Raw genomic sequence first — 20,102 nt, forward strand, 5'->3', positions numbered from 1 at the left:
GTATACCTCACAATTTAACAAAATGCTCAGAGATAATAGGAATATTAAGGAAGATCAAACTAAGTAAGCTCTTCTTTAGCACAACCTTACCCTATGGAAGGCTTCTGAGGCTAGACTGCCTTTCTCATTTCCCATTAACTTGGGAGAAATAGAGACTACCTTGGTGATCACCTTTAAAAAGAGCCACACCACAGTTGTGTTTTTTTATTAGAAGTGTTGTATCTATGAATTGCATTTTGCAAGTCTGTGATCTGATTTTTGACTGAGGATATGAAGGCTTATTAATCTTTCTTCGATATTTCAGATGGTTTTTATGGTGGAAAATTATGGTCCTTTCCTTGGTATATTGGTATATCCTGTAATATCACATGAAGTATCATAGAATTTAGAATTGCATGAGAAGCAAAGCAGTACACAGTCTCTCATAATCACTCTTTAATTTGTTTTTTAAAAAAGTCTGAAATTAAAAAGGGATATTAAAAAATTAGTCTCAGTTAATTGTTTTTGGATTTTCTAGATCAGTATAGATTCTTCTGTTGTCTAGGAAGAGTTAGTTCTCTTACGTACTTACTCAGAAAAGTAAATGGAAAACCTAATTATTTTCTGTTTTTACAGTCTAGAACAGTAATGAGGGATAACAAAAAGTAGTGTGGTTTTTTTTGTTCTAGTGTTGCTCAAAATAATGTTATTCTGAATCAGACGGTCTAGTCTGACTTCAGATCACCAGTGTCATATCTATCAATAACAAATTTATAACAGTATCTATAAAAAACAAATTTATAACAGTATCTATAAAAAAACCCAGTATCTATAAAAAGCCCATTAAGCTTTGGCTGAACAATCTAGTCTTGATTTAAGAACATCAAAAGATAGGAAATGCCCTTTTTATTCTACTCCAGGAGTTAATTACCTTTGGTGTTCAAAGTATGTCCCATATTTCCTCATTGAAATAGTTTCATTTTATCTTTGAATCACTGCTTCTTGTTATACCCTCCTCTACTAGACTGAAAACTCCATTAATATCCAGAAACCATATATTAATATAGACACCTTTTAGTATTCTTTGTGCTAATCGTAAAAATGGAGGTCATTGCAAGATGTTGTCTCTCTGCTTAAAATAATTTTTGTGACCATTTTGGATAGGCTTTCAAACATCCTTTAAAATACTGTCAGCATCAGACCTTGGTTATGGTGCATAAGATATAAAAAAATTTTGTTTTCCTTCTGATGTATTATCAGCTTATGCATCGATTTATATACTTTTTCATCACAGTATCGTAAAAGAGCTTCTTCATCTCTATGAATGCTACTCAGAATACCCCCTTTAAAAGCCATAGTTCCTTCATGCTGGGAGCATGATATTTTTTAAACTGTGTGAAACTTCTACTTATTATTATCCCCCTTTCAAATTCTTCAGACTCTTCACCTTGTAGGGATAATTAAACAAATCCATTACGTTGTTTATTCTTGACAGTGAAACTAAATTCCAGTGTTTTACCGTGAACTTCATAGTTCCTACTGCCTTCAAACCAAATCAACACAGCAAAGTATTTCAAAAAAGCAACATTTTCCAACTCTTTTCTCCAAGTAGGCTATTCTTTTCTTGTCCAATTAACAAGCTGATGGCAAAATGTTTACAGACTCATCTGACAAACAAATTTAATCTTTCATCTGCATGGTGCCCAAAATGATGGAGCACTCATAGCCTACTTGTTTGTACTTGGTGGTAGGAGGCCTTGCCACCATCTAGCATTGTGCTTAGCTACTCAAGAAGGGATCTAGTACTCAGATCGGAAAATTATGTGCTTAGGTAGAGACAGCATAGTCTTTAGGCATGAATAATTGGATGCCTAAATATATAATTAAATGTAGTCTGCTTTATATTTATATTTCAGATTTCAGAAAATAGACTTTAATTCTGAGTGTAATTTCTTGCATGCCATGCTAAACATTGCCTGATTTTTTTCTGTGTCGATTACTTCAATGTTTTCAGGACAATAAGAGGTGAGGTTTCCTAGCAGTTATGAAAACTGGGATCTAGCTGATAATTTCAGTTCAGTAATTAGCCACTGCTGTGAAATCACATACTTACAAACAGCACTGCAGTATTTAAAAATGTGTCAGATCTCTCCCAAAATAATTGCATTTGCTCTATAAAAATATACTCATTTGCTATGTCTTTCATAATGGTTTATGCTTCATTAAAAATGACATCATAGATGCTCAAGTGGTAATACTGTTCCATGAATATGGAATTTGAGAAAACCATCGGGTACTATGAAAATCACTATGAAGTCGTGAGATTTGGCATTACGCCTCTGCCATACGTAATGGGACAATACATACAAGCTCTCTCTGCCTTTCCAGTGTAAAAGCTGTTTAATGTGAACAAAATGTACCATTTCATGGGCAAACATATGCAGACTTTTATATGACATTAAAATGAAAAATGTGACTCAGGCAGTAGACCTTGGTCAAATTGTTTCGTAATACCCTGAGAAGGAAAATCAACTTAGCTGATGACCTTTAGAAGTTACAACGTCATGTTTGCTTTCTAAATCACAATGTTGAATATTGTAAGTGTTGCCAAGTACCATATATTAAAGTAAAAGGAATACAGATATGTCTACATTGTCCTGCACTGCAGCAGAGAGATAACAGTTAGCTTAAATTAGTTCATTCTAGTCCTGGGAACAGCTTAACTGTAGCAAAACATAGCAGTGTGTTTTCCTCTAGTTATTACTGTGCAGATGGTAGCATATATGGTCTTCTGGGAATTGCAGTACCAAAAGATAACAGATACTTTCATATGACATTCACTAGAAGACTTTCAATGGTATTTGGCTGTGGTTAGACATCCTCTTTTTTTGTGTTGCTGGAAAAATCAAGAACATGACTGCTGTCTTAGCAGCTTAGCTCTGACACTGTGCTAGAAATGACCACTGCTGCTAAACTGCTATCAGAATAATTTGTGTTAGAGCTCCATTATCCATTCTGGGTCAGATCCATTCTTTACCCCCAAATACTGATTTCACTGTTTAAGCTAATCAGTCAGGCTGGTTCTTCATGAAGGGGTCAATAGCAAACAGGCATAGAGTGGAAACATTTTTCCTGCTATGGTTAGCTTTATTGTTATAGACCTGAATGTAAAGTTGAACCAGTATACCTGGATCCAGTTCCTCAGCCAACAGAAGCTTCAGTGTTGTAGTTGCGCTTATCCATAATGGGTGGGTTTTACACTATAATTAAATTAAAGTAGTTAAGCTAATAAAACATTATCATTTAAATCAGACCTTTTACAAAAATTTTTGTTTGCTTCACAGCATTTTGTGCTGCCAATGAGTATGAAGTAAATTCAATGTAAGGATTTATACACACAACGGAAAAACATTTGGAGCAATAAGTTTGCAGAAAACAGAATAATTTGAAAAGAGTATATATTACCAAAAGTAGGTTTTAAATAGGTGTGAGAAAAAATTACTTATGAGTCATTATGAAAACATTAATTAGATATTCTGCATAAAGGATAAGGGAAAATACTCACTTCGTAGTTATAAACTGGCTCTGTAATCAGTATTTTGAAAAGCTGTTGCACTCTCTTGAGTAACTGTGCAGCAGTGGAAATTGGAAGGATAAGAAGGATACATCATTCTGTTCTTTCCTATCGTCTGGTACATGCTGTGTCCTGATCTCCTGATCTGCACAAGCTATTCATTCACTGTATGCCCTTCACTGCTATGCTCATCACATTTCCTACATAGTATATTGATCACATTGTGGACCTTGACAGTTGAGCTGGTATGTCACTTAATTCCATTGGCAGTGTACACTATGTGATTAAGGAAAGATGGGCAGAGCATGTTATACTATCCACAAATTATAATGGGATTTTAAGGTGTTTTGGGTTTCTTTCCGTAAAATTCATAGTAATAGAAACTATAGGATGTTTTTGCGTGTCTTCGTATTAGCTTTATTTATTTTATTTTTTTCATCCTAAGGAGTCATATTAGCTTCCTGTTCACTGCACTGCAATGACAGAGCAGTATCATACCTCCAAATTTTGAAGAGAGTGTTACAATCAAGTTGTCAAATAGATTGATGTAAATGTTCATATTTAAAATTAGTAAGAATTTTGGACACCCATTTGTGGTAGGTCTTCTAGGCAGTGAGATACCTCATCCCACTAATAATTGACTGCCTCTTTGAGCATCTGCTTCACTGCAACTTGAGGTCAAATATTTTGGTCAAGGGATTCTGTCAGGATACACACAGGTGTATACATCACGGTAGAGAGGAGAAAGGGGGTTGCAGAGTTGCTCTATTCTGCTCAGCAAATCTGATCAGGTTAATTCAAAAAATCAGAAAAAGGTTGAGGATGATCAAGCTGCCTGATGGTAAATAGCTAACGTAAGTATGCAGTATGTGTGTTCTGTCAAAACTTTGCCTTTAAAGTACAGAGCTCTCTAAACTATTTTTACATCCTAGGCTAGTCTATACATATATTTCATTTTTTCCCAAATACAATAGATTAAGTCAAATGATATTATCATGGCAGGTTATATTCCATTCTCACCTAGACCAATGTAATGTGAAATCAAGTGGCATGCAGTGGTGTACCAAAAGTATTGTCCTGCTAATTTAATTTTCACTTCCATATTCTCTACTTGAGCAGGGAGGATGATATATAGTCAGGAAGGTAAAATCGATTTAGGTTATCTCCTTTTATGCTAAGGTTGCCTACTGCCTATGTTGCAGGAATTTTATGATTTGGGTTCTGAACTGTTTAAAATCACAATAACTTCATACTCTTTCTGGGTACTCTAGGCAGCTATACTAATTATTGATTTTCTCAGATGCCCTTTACTTTAGCTAATATTATAATTTTATGGTTATCCGGTCAAAGGACCACAGAATGCCAGGGAAAATGCAAACAGAATGCAATAGTTTGATAAAGTTCAATAAATGTAGGTCAGTGTGAATTTGTAAAATGATGCAGTCCTATGCAGAATTATGAATATCTGTATATTGCTGAAATCATCACTTGAAGACCTTTCCAAAAGTGCCAGGAACAATATTATATGTGTATTTTTAACCTTTATACAGACAGCAGGAGCACTGTCAACCGAATTTGCATCTCATAGCTGGAACCAACACCACTGCCTACTGCATAATGAAGTATCAGAATAACAATAAGTTACCTTGTCAAACTAAAATGTTTTATTTTCAAACTATGTAAACCAAATAATTTTATCACTAACAGATCAATAGCTACTTCACCGATTTGTTACACAAAATCATTCTTAATGGTGGGCTTTGAACACATACATGGATAATGCTATGACTATTTTAAATTACACAAAATGTTCCCTATGACAAGGAAAACACACTTTGTGTTACCCAGTATATTAATTTTTTTAACAAAAGAATGCTTCCTAGACTTTTGCCAATAAACATTGATATTCTTCTGATTTGTTGAACAACTTTCAGATCATGATAAGACACTACAGTTGTCAAAACTTACATGTATTTCCTCTACAAAGATATTTCATAAAAATCTGTATGGAAGAAACTCTGATTGGACTAAACTTATATGGGAAGCCAGGTTTGCAGGAAGATACAGGAGATGCTGTTAATATACTGAGATATGCTTTAAGATAATTATAAGATTATGTGCTAAAAATATTACCTGTTTTTTCAGTTATAACAGTTTAATAAACAGTACTATTCCAGCTATGAGGCATGCAACAGACAGATAATTTATAAAAATAGAACAAGATTATTAATTAACCTAACCATGTTTTGCACTTACAGGACTCTCTTTCTCCCCCCAGATTTGGTGAAGCTTTAAAAATGCAGGCCAAACAATTTGCCCACATTCAGTTCTCCCACTTCACACTGAACCATGAAAAGTTCATCCTTAAGCAAATTTGGTCCAGAGCCCACAGAGTATCATGCATCAGAGCTAGTATTCATAATATCATATAGTCCCAAGAAAAGATTGCTTACTGTTCCTCAAGGAACCTAAGATCTGTGTGAACAAAGAAGAGGCTGACAGTAAGTGTAGGGGTTTAATCCAAAGATCATTTAATTTCAATGAATTTTCAATGGACTTTAATGGAATTTGCATTTATTTTCTCTGGGAAGGCGTACATGTAGAAGGTCATGATCATGAAACTTTTCAATAAACACATTTATGTGTAAGCTATCTGGAAACCTAACTCTATTTGGAAGTCTATGTCTTTAGTATCACTTATGCTTATACACATTTTTCTGTATGCTAACAGTCAACCCCCCTGCACAATGCATAACATGTTAGTATTAATCTGCTTGTGTGTGAAATAACATATTCATATCCAACTACTTTTAGATTCTCTGCTTTTGTTGCTCCTATTCAAATTCTTGAAAGTATGGTAAAAAAGATGAAAGTTTCAGGTTCAAATAGCTTTAGAATAAATCTATATTTATGCCAAAACATCTATGCTTTCCAGTCAAGCAATGTTTGCACTACTACATACCCCTTATTTTGTACTGCCTCTCAGGAAAGAATCATCTTGGCATCTATTATCCCTGAGACAGAATTGTCTCCATGTTCTGTACAACTGTGCAGAGCAGTATAATGCATGATAGAAATATTTTAGAACAACTGACAAAATGTACAGGCTGCAAAAGTATGTAGAAAATTATTTGTAACTTCTTAAAAACCCTCAAACTTTTAAAAGGATTATGGTGCAGGATTAATGAGAGCATGTGATAATCATGAAGGATCATGATAATGTGGACGGTAGTACTGTCTAAAAAGATCACGAATTGCATTGAACTTCAACAAGTGTTTTAGACTTCATTTAATTTCAGCAAATAATGATTATTAATCACTCATTCAAAATAATCTGTTAAATTCAGATTAATGACAATGGCAAACATTTTGCATCCCATTATCATTATATCTGTAATACAAATTTATATTGTTATCATTATTTGGGGGGTTTCATCACCAGTTGTGTTCTAAATAACAAAGCTTTCATATCCACTCTTGGGAAGAAGTACTTGAGTATATAAGAACATGAATAAACTGTAGTGATATGTTGACAGACATTTCATTAGTTACTGATAGCAGTACTGAAGCTGAATAAAGGACTTTGTAATCAAAAAGGAACAAGAAATGGTATTAAATATGTAAAACATGGATCATACAGTCTGATATTGAAGGTAAAGTGGCATAAAATAAAAGAACAAAGTTGATTCATTGTCTATTTATTCATTTGTTTATGATTGAATGATACAGAACAGAGTTTCCAAGTAAAAATGCTTATGTACCTACATACAGTGACTCTGAAATCTTTACCTTAAGGACAAAGAAAGGTCGCCAATCTCTCCAACTCCTAGTTCTTTGTCAAAAATGGACACAGTTAATGAGGTTTGTTTGGTACAGCACAAATTCTCAGACACAGATAGAGATCCTTTCAATGGAAACAAATTTGTTTGGCTTTACCAGGTTACTTAGCGATTAATAATAGCCTTGAGATGCAGGTCAGAAAGGTCATCGTCCCCGTTTGCCAACACAATCTAAAATGTGCAGCTAGTCCGGCTCTGCAGGCTTTGAGGCCCCGAAACGCTATACATAAAGTAAAACAGGCTATTTTCCAACTTCTTTTTTCATATTAATAAGCAATTTTCAAGAGAAGGGTGGCAAAATGGGGGCCATGCCACTCTAAGTAATTCATTTATTTTGCAATTTAATCTTATGTTGGAAAAAAATTACACTGCTGCAAAAGCATAGCATGGTGATTTTTAAACGTCAGTGTGCTTCATAAGTAACCTTGTATGAAATATTGTATTAGCAGCCTTTAACAGTAAACTGCAACAAAAAATATTTCCAGAGATTGAAAGAGACCTATACATCTTTTCTGGTACTTAATTTATTTCTTTTTAATTCTATTTTTTTTCTTTTACATTTGAAATAAACCTTGTTTAATTACTTAGTATTTTACTTATTTTAGTTGATAAAAACTTGAAAGGTAGCATGAAACAAAAGTTCTACACTGCAACTTGGATTTAAGACTGTAATTTCACAGTGTTCATATTTATGAAGAAATTATTGCTCGTTCACATATTTTGATGAACTAATTTAACACCATGATAATTAAAATATTAAGAATAAGTCTGTGTCACAATATTAAAAACACTTTCAGGAGCAATATGACTTTCCCATGGGATTATTCATATCAGCAAACTTATTCATGTGCATATTTTGACAGGATATGACCCTTGTCCTAGAGTGTCTTATTTCATACTCATTGAAACAACTGAGACTATTAATGTGGATCTCTCTAAATAATTTGTTTTGCTGGAATATTTGAATTTTCCAGAGATGTGAATAGTATATTTTTTTTTGCTTTGTATTTTATCATATACATACATGCTTAAAAAATAAAGACTAGAATTTACTCAATTAACTTTTAAACAATCTAAATGCTTGACTGAATATGCCTGGTGTCTTTGGCACACAGGTTAATTTGAACTACCCATTTCTTAGTAACAAAAATAACAAATGTTAATCAAACTAACCTTTTTTAACTGGGTCAAAAAAATTCCATACACGTGCACTGTGCACAATAGCACAGAATTTCATTTCTTATAGAACATTAATTCACTCCACTGTTTGCATAATTTATGACAAGCCTGGCTTTATGAAAAAAGCCATTGAGAGGGAAATCTACCCCAATTTTTTGTTAAAATTTTCCTCTAAACATTCAGTTAAAACCATGAGTTTTCTCCATTCTTTGAGAGCTCGTGTAAGATACAGTTCCTTATTTCTTCTACAATGAAAGAATTTTCTATGATGTATTGAATAGAGACACACCCATTTAGATGACACGATGTGTTTGCAAACCTCTGTGATGCAGTGACTCATGAGGCACCTGCATTCCTGTTTCTTTTGGTGGCCTGTACCATTTCTATCAGACCAGACTAGAAAGTGACCTCTGCAAGAAGCCTAATGCTGTGGAAACTCCTCCTAAGGACATTGCACACATAAAAGGTTTACATCCATTTCTTCTCTGTGCCTATATTCTCAACTTTACAAAAGGCTCAAGGATCTGAGAGTGAATGTCAACTCTTCTCCTGTGTCTACTATCCTCTCATATTCTGTGAGGTCTCCCCTGTTTGCAGATCAGAAGGAGGTGTTGCAAGGCACTAGCTGAAACATAAGTGAACAACTTTTACTTTGAAACCATTTGAAGGAAAATCACTAAATTATAACAACTTCTGCTTAGAGAAATTAAAACTAAAATGACTCTTAAAGACAGAAAAAAAAAGACATGTATGAATGCTATTTTAACAAGCTATAAAAATATGTAGGTTGACATATTCTTCAAAGGAGTAAGCAGTATTAACTAATATACGGTTCATAGCTTTTATCATTTGAGTCCTATTTCTTCACAGATATAACCATGTAGAATCCTGCTGCTGTGGAACTGAATGAACTGTAATTGTGCATTCCAGTGGTGTCAGTGTACTGCTAATACATAATAGCAGAACACTCTGAAGCTATAAAAGGGTTAAAGTGAAATAAAACATGAGCACGTCTTTTATTGTTGTAATATAATTAGCAGAATCATTTTATTGCAGGAATGAACTCCAAGAGTATGCAGAAATGAAGAAAAATGAAGAGAAAAAGAAATACCTAGAAAAGAAAGAAAAGGAAAAGAAATACCAAGCCCGAAAGATGCATTACCTTCTTAGCACTGAACAGGTTGGTATACCTGTCCCTGACAGCTCATGCAAACCACTTGGGCCCCCAGCCTGACAGAGATAAACTAGCAGGCTGAATGGGACATGACTTGTTGAAAAGATATCACAAAGACACTACTTCGAGTTCAATTTAGTGCTTTTCTATAGGCAAGAGCAGGTACCATGACTATTCTGTGACAGCAGCTTCATAGAGGCAGCATCAGCACTGCTGGCAGAAAGAGTCCAAGTCAGCAGTTTGATCTGCCACTGTGATAACACAACACGAAGGGCATAACCTCGCTTTAAAAACTCATTTTGACTGGCTTATTGTTGTGTTGTTGCACTTGTCAAGAACTAACAAGTTATTAAGCTGAGAAGGGATTTAATTTTTTTTCCTTTTTTTTTAATTGAGCTAATGCTTGGATTGGTGCTGTGTTCTGCTTGTTTTTAGGATAGATTGTAAATGCAGGTTTTCAGCTAAAGCTTTTCCTAGAACTGCCTGAATCAGCTTATTTAGTGTGATTGTTTTCACAGAGAAATGTCTCATAAATTTTAAATATTTACTGATTAATTTGTTTTGTATTGATAAAAGTGGTATATTTTTTCAAGCTTTCTTATGTAAGCTGCTTTACAGACAGGTGAATATGGCAGTAGATATATCTTATACAAAATTTATATGGTTGGTAAAGCTTGTGGGTTTGCCTTTTTTAGTCCCCTTTTGTGAACTTTTGTAAAAAAAAAATGAACAAACAAAAACCCCCAAAAACCAAAAAAGATTTTGTGTCCATAGGTGTTTGGTGACTGGTTGTTCTTCATATGAATAAGGAATTAACATGCAATCAGGGTATGCTAGTATGAACTAAGTGCTTGCTTTTTATAGGTTGTTAATTATAATCTGTGTGTAAGAACTGTTAATCCTAAAGGACACAGGAAAAATAGCATGACACTTAGTGACAGAATATTTAATCTTTCCGTCCGTTTGGGAATCATTTGTGATCTATCCAATTAATAGAAATAGAGTTTAATTTACTGTATATCAGTTACAAAAACTCAATTTGTAAATCAAATTTGAGTAATTTTATTTGCCAAAACATAGCAAGGTAAAATATTAGTAAAAAATAGCATTAAAAGTTTTCTGAGTGGTTTTAGAGCGGGGAACTAGTTAACTGAATTTAGTTCACAATAATTGATTTGTCCAGATGTAGATCTAGAATAGTAAGAATAATCTGTACAGTGGTTTTATATTGTTGTAAACTGTAGAAAATTGGGAATTCTTGTTCTGAACAGAACAATTTATATGAACAAATGCATAAACATTAATATGTTTACCTGGAGTACAAAAATTGTCTGGTTAGAGACATTGAGTGACCTGTGGCCTGAAAAGATTTTAATAAACTTAGTTCACTTCTGTTGATACTGGCTTAGCAAACTGTAACACATTTTTAAGGAATGGCTAGTACCTTATTTCAGCCATCCACCTGGTAGAGGGCAGCAGTAACTATCATCTTCTGATGAATTTGGGTTTCTAATTTTACAGAATTAGAATTTAGCTAGCAGTGTTTTGCAGAACAAAAATATGCTTGGTTTTGCTTGCTGAGATGGTTTGTGAATACTGGTACTCAGAGCTCACAGAATTTTTCCTTTTATCACAGAACTGTGCTCCAAGAACCATCTTCTTTTGCGTGTAGTATTTCAAAACGTGAATGAGTGTAAATCAATGCAATACCTGCAGACAACCTGAAAACCAATAAAGATATATATGAAGCAAACTACTTATTGCAATCAAAGTTTGTATTCCACAATTGCATGTAATTATAGAATTCGATATCTTGCTAAGATACAGGGCAAATTATTTCAGTGCAGAATTTACTAGTTTGATGCTCTGTGCCTGACATTTTATTCTCTATATGCCTGGTCTTCTGACCTGACTAGAGTTACGTCTTGCTGTCTTCAAAGGATAGTTAATTGGATTACTGAGCAAGGTCCATTCACATCTCAGTAGAACCAAGCAGCAAAAGTCAACACTTTTCAGTGAGTTAAGGAAAAAACATAATTTGTAAGCAGGGGACATAGCAAATGAACACAGGAAGTTGATGAGCTGGACTTACTGTAGAGTCATGTATTAACTAAAGCCCAATGAGTTGTAGACATGATCTGTTAAAGTTTGCTACAATATCCTCCCCTTGCTGCCATGCATAGTAAGGTGCAATGACGGAGCTCACCCACTTCATGCATCAAGGCTGCAGATGTTCAGGCAGGTTATCTGGACAGCATTACAAAATCTGTATTTGCAATAATTGTTTCAAATATATCCTATAGTTTTGAATCTTTTTGTTTTACTACAGAATGAGAAAAGGGTGTTTACTTATTGACCAAAAGGAATTAAGGAGTTTCTGCTCCTCAATTTTAGTAAAGAAAAGCGTGACAACTTCCATTTTCCACTCCTTACAAGCTGAAGCCTAGAAACCCATCTCAGAAGCGTGTTACAGGTTAAACAGGCAGATGATCAAACATTGCAGCATTGCACAATGTAGCAGATGATACAGTGATCCTTTCTGGCCTTGATGTCTATGAGTCCTTTATTGGTAGCAGAATTTGCACTTCTTATTCTACAGATTTCATATATATATATATATATATATATATATATATATATATGAAAGGTTGTGTGCATTCCTAATTGCTAGCATTATTTTACATTTCAAAATCTAAAACTCAAGAATGCTGGTGTCATGAATCTACAGAGGTGCCTAGTATGTATATAATAGCATGGCCTATGATGAAGTCAACGTGTTTTGTCTTCTTCATGAATAAACTTGCTATTCAAGCATTTATTTCTTCCATAAACCATTACCTTTATAAAGAAAAAAACGTGAAAGAAATGGATAACAAACTCTGAATTAGCATGCGTTATTTGTTGTTACTCATACCAGGTATATACACATAGTCTTATATAGACAGATGTGAGCTTGCTTTGATTTCTTGCCAAGCCAATCTGGAGCTATAACATGGGATTGAACCCAAACTGATTAGCCCTGTTGAAAGCCACAGTATATTAGCTCAAGAATTAATGCAGTTACACAGCTTCCGGTCAGCTCAAAATAAGGGCAGAATAAGTGTGTGCATGCTTTAAAATGAGGAACAAAGAGTTTGATCTGTCTGCAAAATGTTGTATAGGTTTACAGAATCACAGAATCACAGAATGGTAGAGGTTGGAAGGGACCTCCGTAAATCATCTTGTCCAACCCCCCTGCTTGAGCAGGGACACCTAGAGCAGGGGGCACAGGGACGCATCCAGGCGGGTTTTGAATGTCTGCAGGGAAGGAGACTCCACAACCTCCCTGGGCAGCCTGCTCCACTGCTCTGTCACCCTCACAGTAAAGAAGTTTTTTCTCATATTGAGGTGGAACCTCCTGTGTTCCAACTTGAGCCCATTGCCCCTTGTCCTGTCATTGGGCACTATTGAAAAGAGCCTAGTCCCATCATCCGGACACCCACCCTTTAGATATTTATACATATTGAGAAACGCCTCCTCAGTCCTCTCTTCTCCAGGCTGAACAAACCCAGGTCTTTCAGCCTTTCCTCATAAGGGAGGTGCTCCTGTCCCCTGATCATCTTGGTAGCTCTCTGCTGGACTTGCTCAAGCAGTTCCACAGCCTTCTTAAACTGGGGGGCCCAAAACTGGACACAGTACTCCAGATGTGGTCTCACCAGGGCAGAGTAGAGGTGGAGGATAATCTCTCTTGATCTGCTGGCCACACTCCTTTTAATGCATCCCAGGATGCTGTTGGCCTTCTTGGCCACAAGGGCACATTGTTGGATCATGGTAAGCTTGTTGTCCACCAGCACTCCCAGGTCCTTCTCAACAGAGCTGCCTTCCAGTAGTTCAGCCCCCAGCTCGTACTGGTGCGTGGGGTTGTTCCTCCCCAGGTGCAGGACCTTGCACTTGCTCTTGTTGAATTTCATCAGGTTCCCCTTGGCCCAGGTCTCCAGCCTGTCCAAGTCTCACTGAATGGCAGCACAGCCTTCTGGTGTACCAGCCGCTCCTCCCAGGTCGGTATCATCAGTGAACTTGCTGAGGTTACACTCTATCCCATCATCCAGGTCATTGACGAATATGTTGAAGAGGACTGGACCCAGCACAGACTCCTGGGTAATACCACTAGTGGCAGGCCTCCATCCAGACTCTGCTCCATTGATCACAATACTACTTTTAGTATAGGTACCTACTTTTAAGTTGTTCTCTCTGCAGTTCCCCCCCTTTTGGGGGTGAAGGTGTGTGTATTGAGTACCATTGCTATGAAACTGGTGGTCAGGGAAATCACTGGATGATAAAAAAAGTATAGTATTATACTATACTTTACAATTTTCCTATATTTTTTTTGGAAACACTTGACTGTTTTTCGCCATAGAAACTTGCCAAATATGACTCTTTCCCATTGCTACTTGTAGAAATACATTGCATTTACGCAAACATTTTAATCCACATAAGAACTAAGCAGTTCATTTGAATAGAAGAATGTTAATATTTAACAAAGAAGTTTAAAGAAAAGAAAGTTAAACTCGTTAAGATATTTGCATAATCCATAATTGCCAAAAGTAATGATAATTTGCTGATATTAATAATATATATTAATAATTTATATTAATAATATAATTATTCACCATCTTTCTGTGAAAGCACAATGTTATGCATCCTGACAACTTCAAAAGTTTTTTGCTTTTCTAAAAAACAGCTACATATTTTTTTTCTGTAGTACCAGTAATATCCATACAACACAAATATAAACATATATCTAGGCATAAGAGTGGGCTTGAAAAAAGAAAGTTAATTTTTATTTGATTTAAATAAAGTTAGTTGCCAAATAATATCTGGAGAAATAAAGCATGAGCTTTAAAATATCATGGTTATGACATTTATGATACTATGCCAGTAGTATCAATAACTAGTCAAGTAACATCTTACACACATGACCTTGTTTTGTTTGAAGGAAATTTCTCCTACATGATTCCTATAATTATGAAAAAAACACCAACAGTCAAGTCCATGCCCTTCTTACCATGTGATAAGTTGTGTCCTTTGCTCCACCTACTGGTTGATTATTGCAAGAGATTCCAAAGTTCTTGTGATACATCTACAAAAGCTTTAACACATCATCGCAAAACTTACTTTAACATTATTGAGACTGTGATGTTATACATGCATCACTTAAGCTTATCATTGCTCTGGCTGGTAGACTGAGTCCCAGCCTTGTTTCCAATCCTGGACTTCCCGCTCTATTATAATTCATGCTTAGATTAGATGAGCTAATACTGGTCCCAGTTTCTGTGCGATCTTCCATTCTATCTATCTGAATACTTTAACGACTGAGACGTTAAGAAAAATTAATCATGCAGTGTGTGTATGCCTGCTCTTGATTTATGTACAGAATCTTCTTTCTGTTGGGCCCTGATCAATTAGCAGATCTAACTGAGTCAGGCTGAAGACTTCTCTAGCCCAGCGTCCTGTCTTTGACAGTGGCCAACAGCGTGTGCCTAGGGAAGAGCAATAAAATGGGACAATGGGGCAATATAATAATGTGCCAAGAATACTCTCCCAGTTTCCATCAATTGTTGGTTGAAGGACTTGTAGTATTTTGTTGTAGAGCTTTCCATTTTAGATTATTAAGGTGCTCGCTTTTTGCCTCTGTATTGCTCCAATTCTGGCCTCTCTTCATAACTCAGAGAAGGAATAACCTAAACAGAGAGAGTGTGATAAGGGATCTAGGCCCACAACTGTAACTAGCTCTCAAACTGTGCTTCCTTGGAAGACCAAGTTCTCTCCTTCTTGCAGCATTGTTCTGCAGCATGCTCATTTCACAGCATACGCTGTCTCTGGCATTCCATGACAGGAGAATATGCAACCGCAAAGTGCCTTATTCTTTCCTCACATTTTGGTGACATTCTGCGGATTGCCTACTCAACTCCGAGCAACAGTACAGTCTGTCACTTTCCAGGCTTCTTTAGTAGGGTCGTGATTTCTCTTGATATCCTTTGGCAGTTTGTGAACAGATAATGCTCATAAGCTCCCAGGTAATTTAGAGCTGCAAGAAAAGACCAAAACCCATGTGTAGTAGTAGGTCCCTTTTGTTATAAAAGTTACAAAATTTATGACATTTCTTTTAGTAACTGCCAGTAATAAGACACGAGTTATCTTTTTAGATTGCAGTAGTTCTTTCTGTTTTCAGTGCCTGCTCGAGTGTGTCACTGTCTCTCAGTTGGGTCAAGGCTAATGTGTTTAGACATGTGGCTGGTATTTGCCCATATTTACTCCCATTGAACTAATGCACTGGAAAGGATTACTGTGGGGATATGATAGCTGGTGCTATAACATAAGGAAGTATTTTTCATGGAACTCGTCTTGACTGAGATAACCCTTGCTAGGGAGACATAAACATGTGAGACAATAACTCTTTAATAGCTTGGCACTATAGAAAACAATTTTAAAAACCCACAAATGTAAGAATAATGTTCTGTGCAGAGAAAGGAAATGTTAGCATTAAGTGAGTACCAGTGAAAAGTTCTAATTTCAGCAATGAGAACAGAGGTTTTCTGTTCTTACTCTCTCTGCGTAACACCCATACTCCAATAGCAATTCCACTTTAGGGTAATGGGAGCAGTTAGCAAACTTCTGTGGACTCTGGATTAGGGATTTTGTGTATAAAGGTAGCAAAAACATGCCCCAAGGTAACTTTTCAGCTTCTGTTTTTCAGACCTGTTTCATTTTGATTTTCTGTAGTTATTGTAGAACTCAAATTTATATCACTTTTAAGAATTGTATCAGTCATTATTTCATGCTTGTCAGTTCATAAAATATTTTAAATTCAAATTCTGTTCAATGCTAAGGTATTTTTTTATTACATTTTTCCTGTCAACAGAGATGGTAATTCACGAACATTACACTGACTGTGCGTGATTCCTTTTTACACTGCTGGAAACCAGGAGTTAATTCTATTGAAGTTACTGCACTTACAGCTGCCGTGAATGTTCCAAGTGAGGAAGAAAAAAAAACCCCAAAAATCCTTCCTGGAGCAGTCTAATGAATATTCAGAAGGCACGACTGATTAATATGCTCCTAACCTAATGTGCTGTCCTGTAAGAACTTGAAAAACAATTGGTTTAAAATGACACTGTTTGACACCCACTCTCTCTCTGAACACCTGGCAGTTTTATTCTTATAAAGGTGAGGACTCAGTGGATAGAGCTTTGGCCTTTGATCTTCAGATCCACAGTTTAAGAGACAAGGCTGCAAGTTTGGTCATTTGAGCTTAGTCCCGAGTGAACAGTCCACATCACAAAATGATTATACATAATTTGTTACTATTGGCAGTGTCTGTTCAGGAAAGGCCAAGGACTGAGCTAGCATGAAGAATGAATTAGCTCTTACCTTTTACATTTTATTTCCTCCCTCTGTACTGTTGTAATTTTATTATCCTGTCTCTAAAACATTCAGGGGATGAAATTATCATTCATTATAAGTACTAATTCTTCCTGAAGATGAACTAAAATGGTTATTTTTTTTTAATATAGGTGCCCCAATCACTGAACATCCCCACCCATCCATGGGTGTTTAATATCCACTCATCACTTCTCTGCCAAGAAGTCAGGTATTTCTGAGTACTTTCCAAAGCTTGTACCATAAAAAATCCCATTTAAATTAAAGATGAGACAATGAGCTTTCCTAGCTCTCAGGCAGGCTTGCAGCTACATTTAAATAGCATTAGTATATAAAGCACTTCATGCTACAGTGTACTGTTTTTATAAAATATTATTTCCAAAGGATTCTCAATTTACATTAAATCCTTCCTACAATACTTGTGACTGGTACGTTTGATCAGCAAGACTTCTTCATGTATTCACTTCCACATTGGAAGCCAGATGTATCAGTCTATCCACAGGAAAATCATTCAACTCTTGTGCCTCATGGGGCACTATACACACAATCTCAGTTCACTTGAAAGGAATCTCAGTTAATGTTGCTTAATGTTTCTGTCAAAAAGAAGGACAAAGTACAGTAAACCGAAAGCAGCCAGTAACTGAGTTATTTGTGATTCAGGAAGATGTTGTATCTGAACAAATAAAAATGTTTATGTCTAGAAGGTTAGTTCCACTAGGTCTGAATTCCAAAAATGACCTTTAAGTGATTTGCACACACACAAAATCAAAATTCTTTAGTTCTCTTAGAATTTGAGTCCAGCTCTTACCCTTTGAGATTACTCATCTTGGGAACAGTCGGGACTATCATTCTGCTACGTAACACAGTACCATGGTGATGTAAAAAGGTGACAAGTACTGGAAGTCCACGTATACATCCAGAATCTATCTGGTGCATACTCTGCCAAAATCATTTAGTTACAAAGCTTACAACCTCCATAGATTTTCCAGTTTTGCCTATATCCTTTTTAATCAGTCTTTCTTTTTCTCTAAGAAGGGGTGGTTGTCTCCATAGAAAAGTCGAGTACAATCAAAGCCAAAACTAAAATGGCAAGCGTGGTGATCTTCATGCCCAGAAAAGGGTAACTCCGTAGGTTAGGGAGCAGTGTGAAGAGGATGGGGAAGTGCTATCTGCTGACACCATAACCCACCTCCTATAAGAAATAGATGGCTATGCACCATTTCAGATGTATTTCTCCCCAGTGTCAGTCAAAAATACTTCTCTCCCATTCACTCTTCTTATAAGTCTCATTCTAGCACAAGTGGTAAGTGAAAACGCTTCCAACAGAAATCAACAATTTGCCCCTTTGACACACTTCCCAGAAAACAAGATATCATACCCTATTTTTTAAAGATAGTGAGTGAATGAACTTAAATATAGAACAAATTTAATAATTTAAAGCATGTTCTGTGACAGTATTGCAAACTCTATTTTTCCTAAAGGCTGCTTATAAAATAATTTCAGTTTGTTTGATAACCAGATAACTGTGCAAAGAAATGAGAAAGAGTTTTCACTGAAAAATCATCTGTCATTAGAAAGAGCTTAACACACAACAGGATGTAAAGTTTGAGTACTGTTTTTTGATTGATCCTCTACAAGCTCGGTTGTTTAAAGGTATATCCATATAGACATGGCAGTATTTCTCAGACCTTCTTCCAAATAGCTTGTTACTAGCCATGTCACACATACTAAACATATGTTATTATATCACAGTGGCATCTCTGTATCTACCATGTATTACAACATTTAGCATCTCTGCATCTAGCATTAGTCATTTAAAAATCCACTAGCTAGAAGGTCCTGGTCCTTAAACCATCTTTTTCAGTATCTGAATTGCATAATCTCTATTTGTGTGGAGTTTTTTCTAGACAACAAAATTCTTCTCAACTCCTGTGGGTAGGATTAATGGCAGAGTTTAAAGGACAAGCTGTGTGATCTATCAAAAGTGTACATGCTGAGATCTTAGAAAAACATGACCACATTTTGTGTGTTACTGTCATTTGGGGTGGCAAAAGGGTTGGATTGCTGCAGGGTCAGAAAACTGGTAAGAGTTATATATTGAATGTTGGCTTTGTGTATGATGTGGTACACGCATTTAAGAAAGAATCTATGTTGCAAGGAAATTACAATGTAGTGCAAATATCAGCTAAATAGCTCACACAGAGAGCGACATTCACACACTTGCAGAGAGTGGAACTCCACTGACATTGCTGAAATTGTTACTGGGGTAAATTTGGTTGATGACTAGTAGTCCATCTGGTGTTTATACAAGTTTGAGGTGATGTACGGTCTTGCTCAAGTAAGTTTTGAAACTATTATATCAGGAGAAGTACATGCTAAATAAGAGATAAGTGCATAAGAAGAAGGAGGTTAGAAATGGCATGGGAGAATTCATGAAGATAAAATGCTGTACATTTCTCAACAGCAAACCTCTCCTGTTGATTAAGAAGTGGCACTGATGGTATCCTTGCTTTAATGAGGCTTCAAGATGAGTGATGTACACACTACTTCTTTTGTTTTTCAGCTCTTAGGCAACTGAATATTATAATGGTAAAGTTCTTTCATCAACTTGCACAGTTCATTCAATATTCTATGCTTTTGTTTAGTATCTAATATATACTGTTATTTTGGGAATTGTGTCTGTCCTGCAATGGACATGAGGAAAACTGTTTATCTTCCCCATCTATTGTTTTCTTTACCTTTATTTTACATGTTTTCTTTGCTTCCAGTGTTTCTATTTCAATAATCTTTTAATAAAATCTTAATCTTTTTATTTTTTCTTATTACATCATCCTTTTCTACTGATTTCTGGCTACCCTTACTAATCTGACTAACATGGCTCTGTTCCCTCTCCTTCATTCTTTCCTTTATACAATACTATGACCATTCATTAAACCTT

General features: G+C 35.7%; 1 protein-coding gene across 2 annotated transcripts in view; it reads left to right on the forward strand.

Moving 5' to 3' along the window:
- SPATA17 (spermatogenesis associated 17) overlaps window positions 1-20,102 on the forward strand; it is a 95,421-nt gene that overhangs the window by 28,881 nt on the left and 46,438 nt on the right. For both annotated transcript variants that reach the window (XM_064446270.1, XM_064446269.1), the window contains exon 6: window positions 9,628-9,751. In XM_064446270.1, coding sequence (XP_064302340.1) covers window positions 9,628-9,751 — 124 coding nt within the window. The remainder of the gene's footprint in view (window positions 1-9,627; window positions 9,752-20,102) is intronic.

The sequence above is a fragment of the Phalacrocorax carbo genome, chromosome 3, assembly GCF_963921805.1.
Source record: "Phalacrocorax carbo chromosome 3, bPhaCar2.1, whole genome shotgun sequence".
NCBI lineage: Eukaryota > Metazoa > Chordata > Aves > Suliformes > Phalacrocoracidae > Phalacrocorax > Phalacrocorax carbo.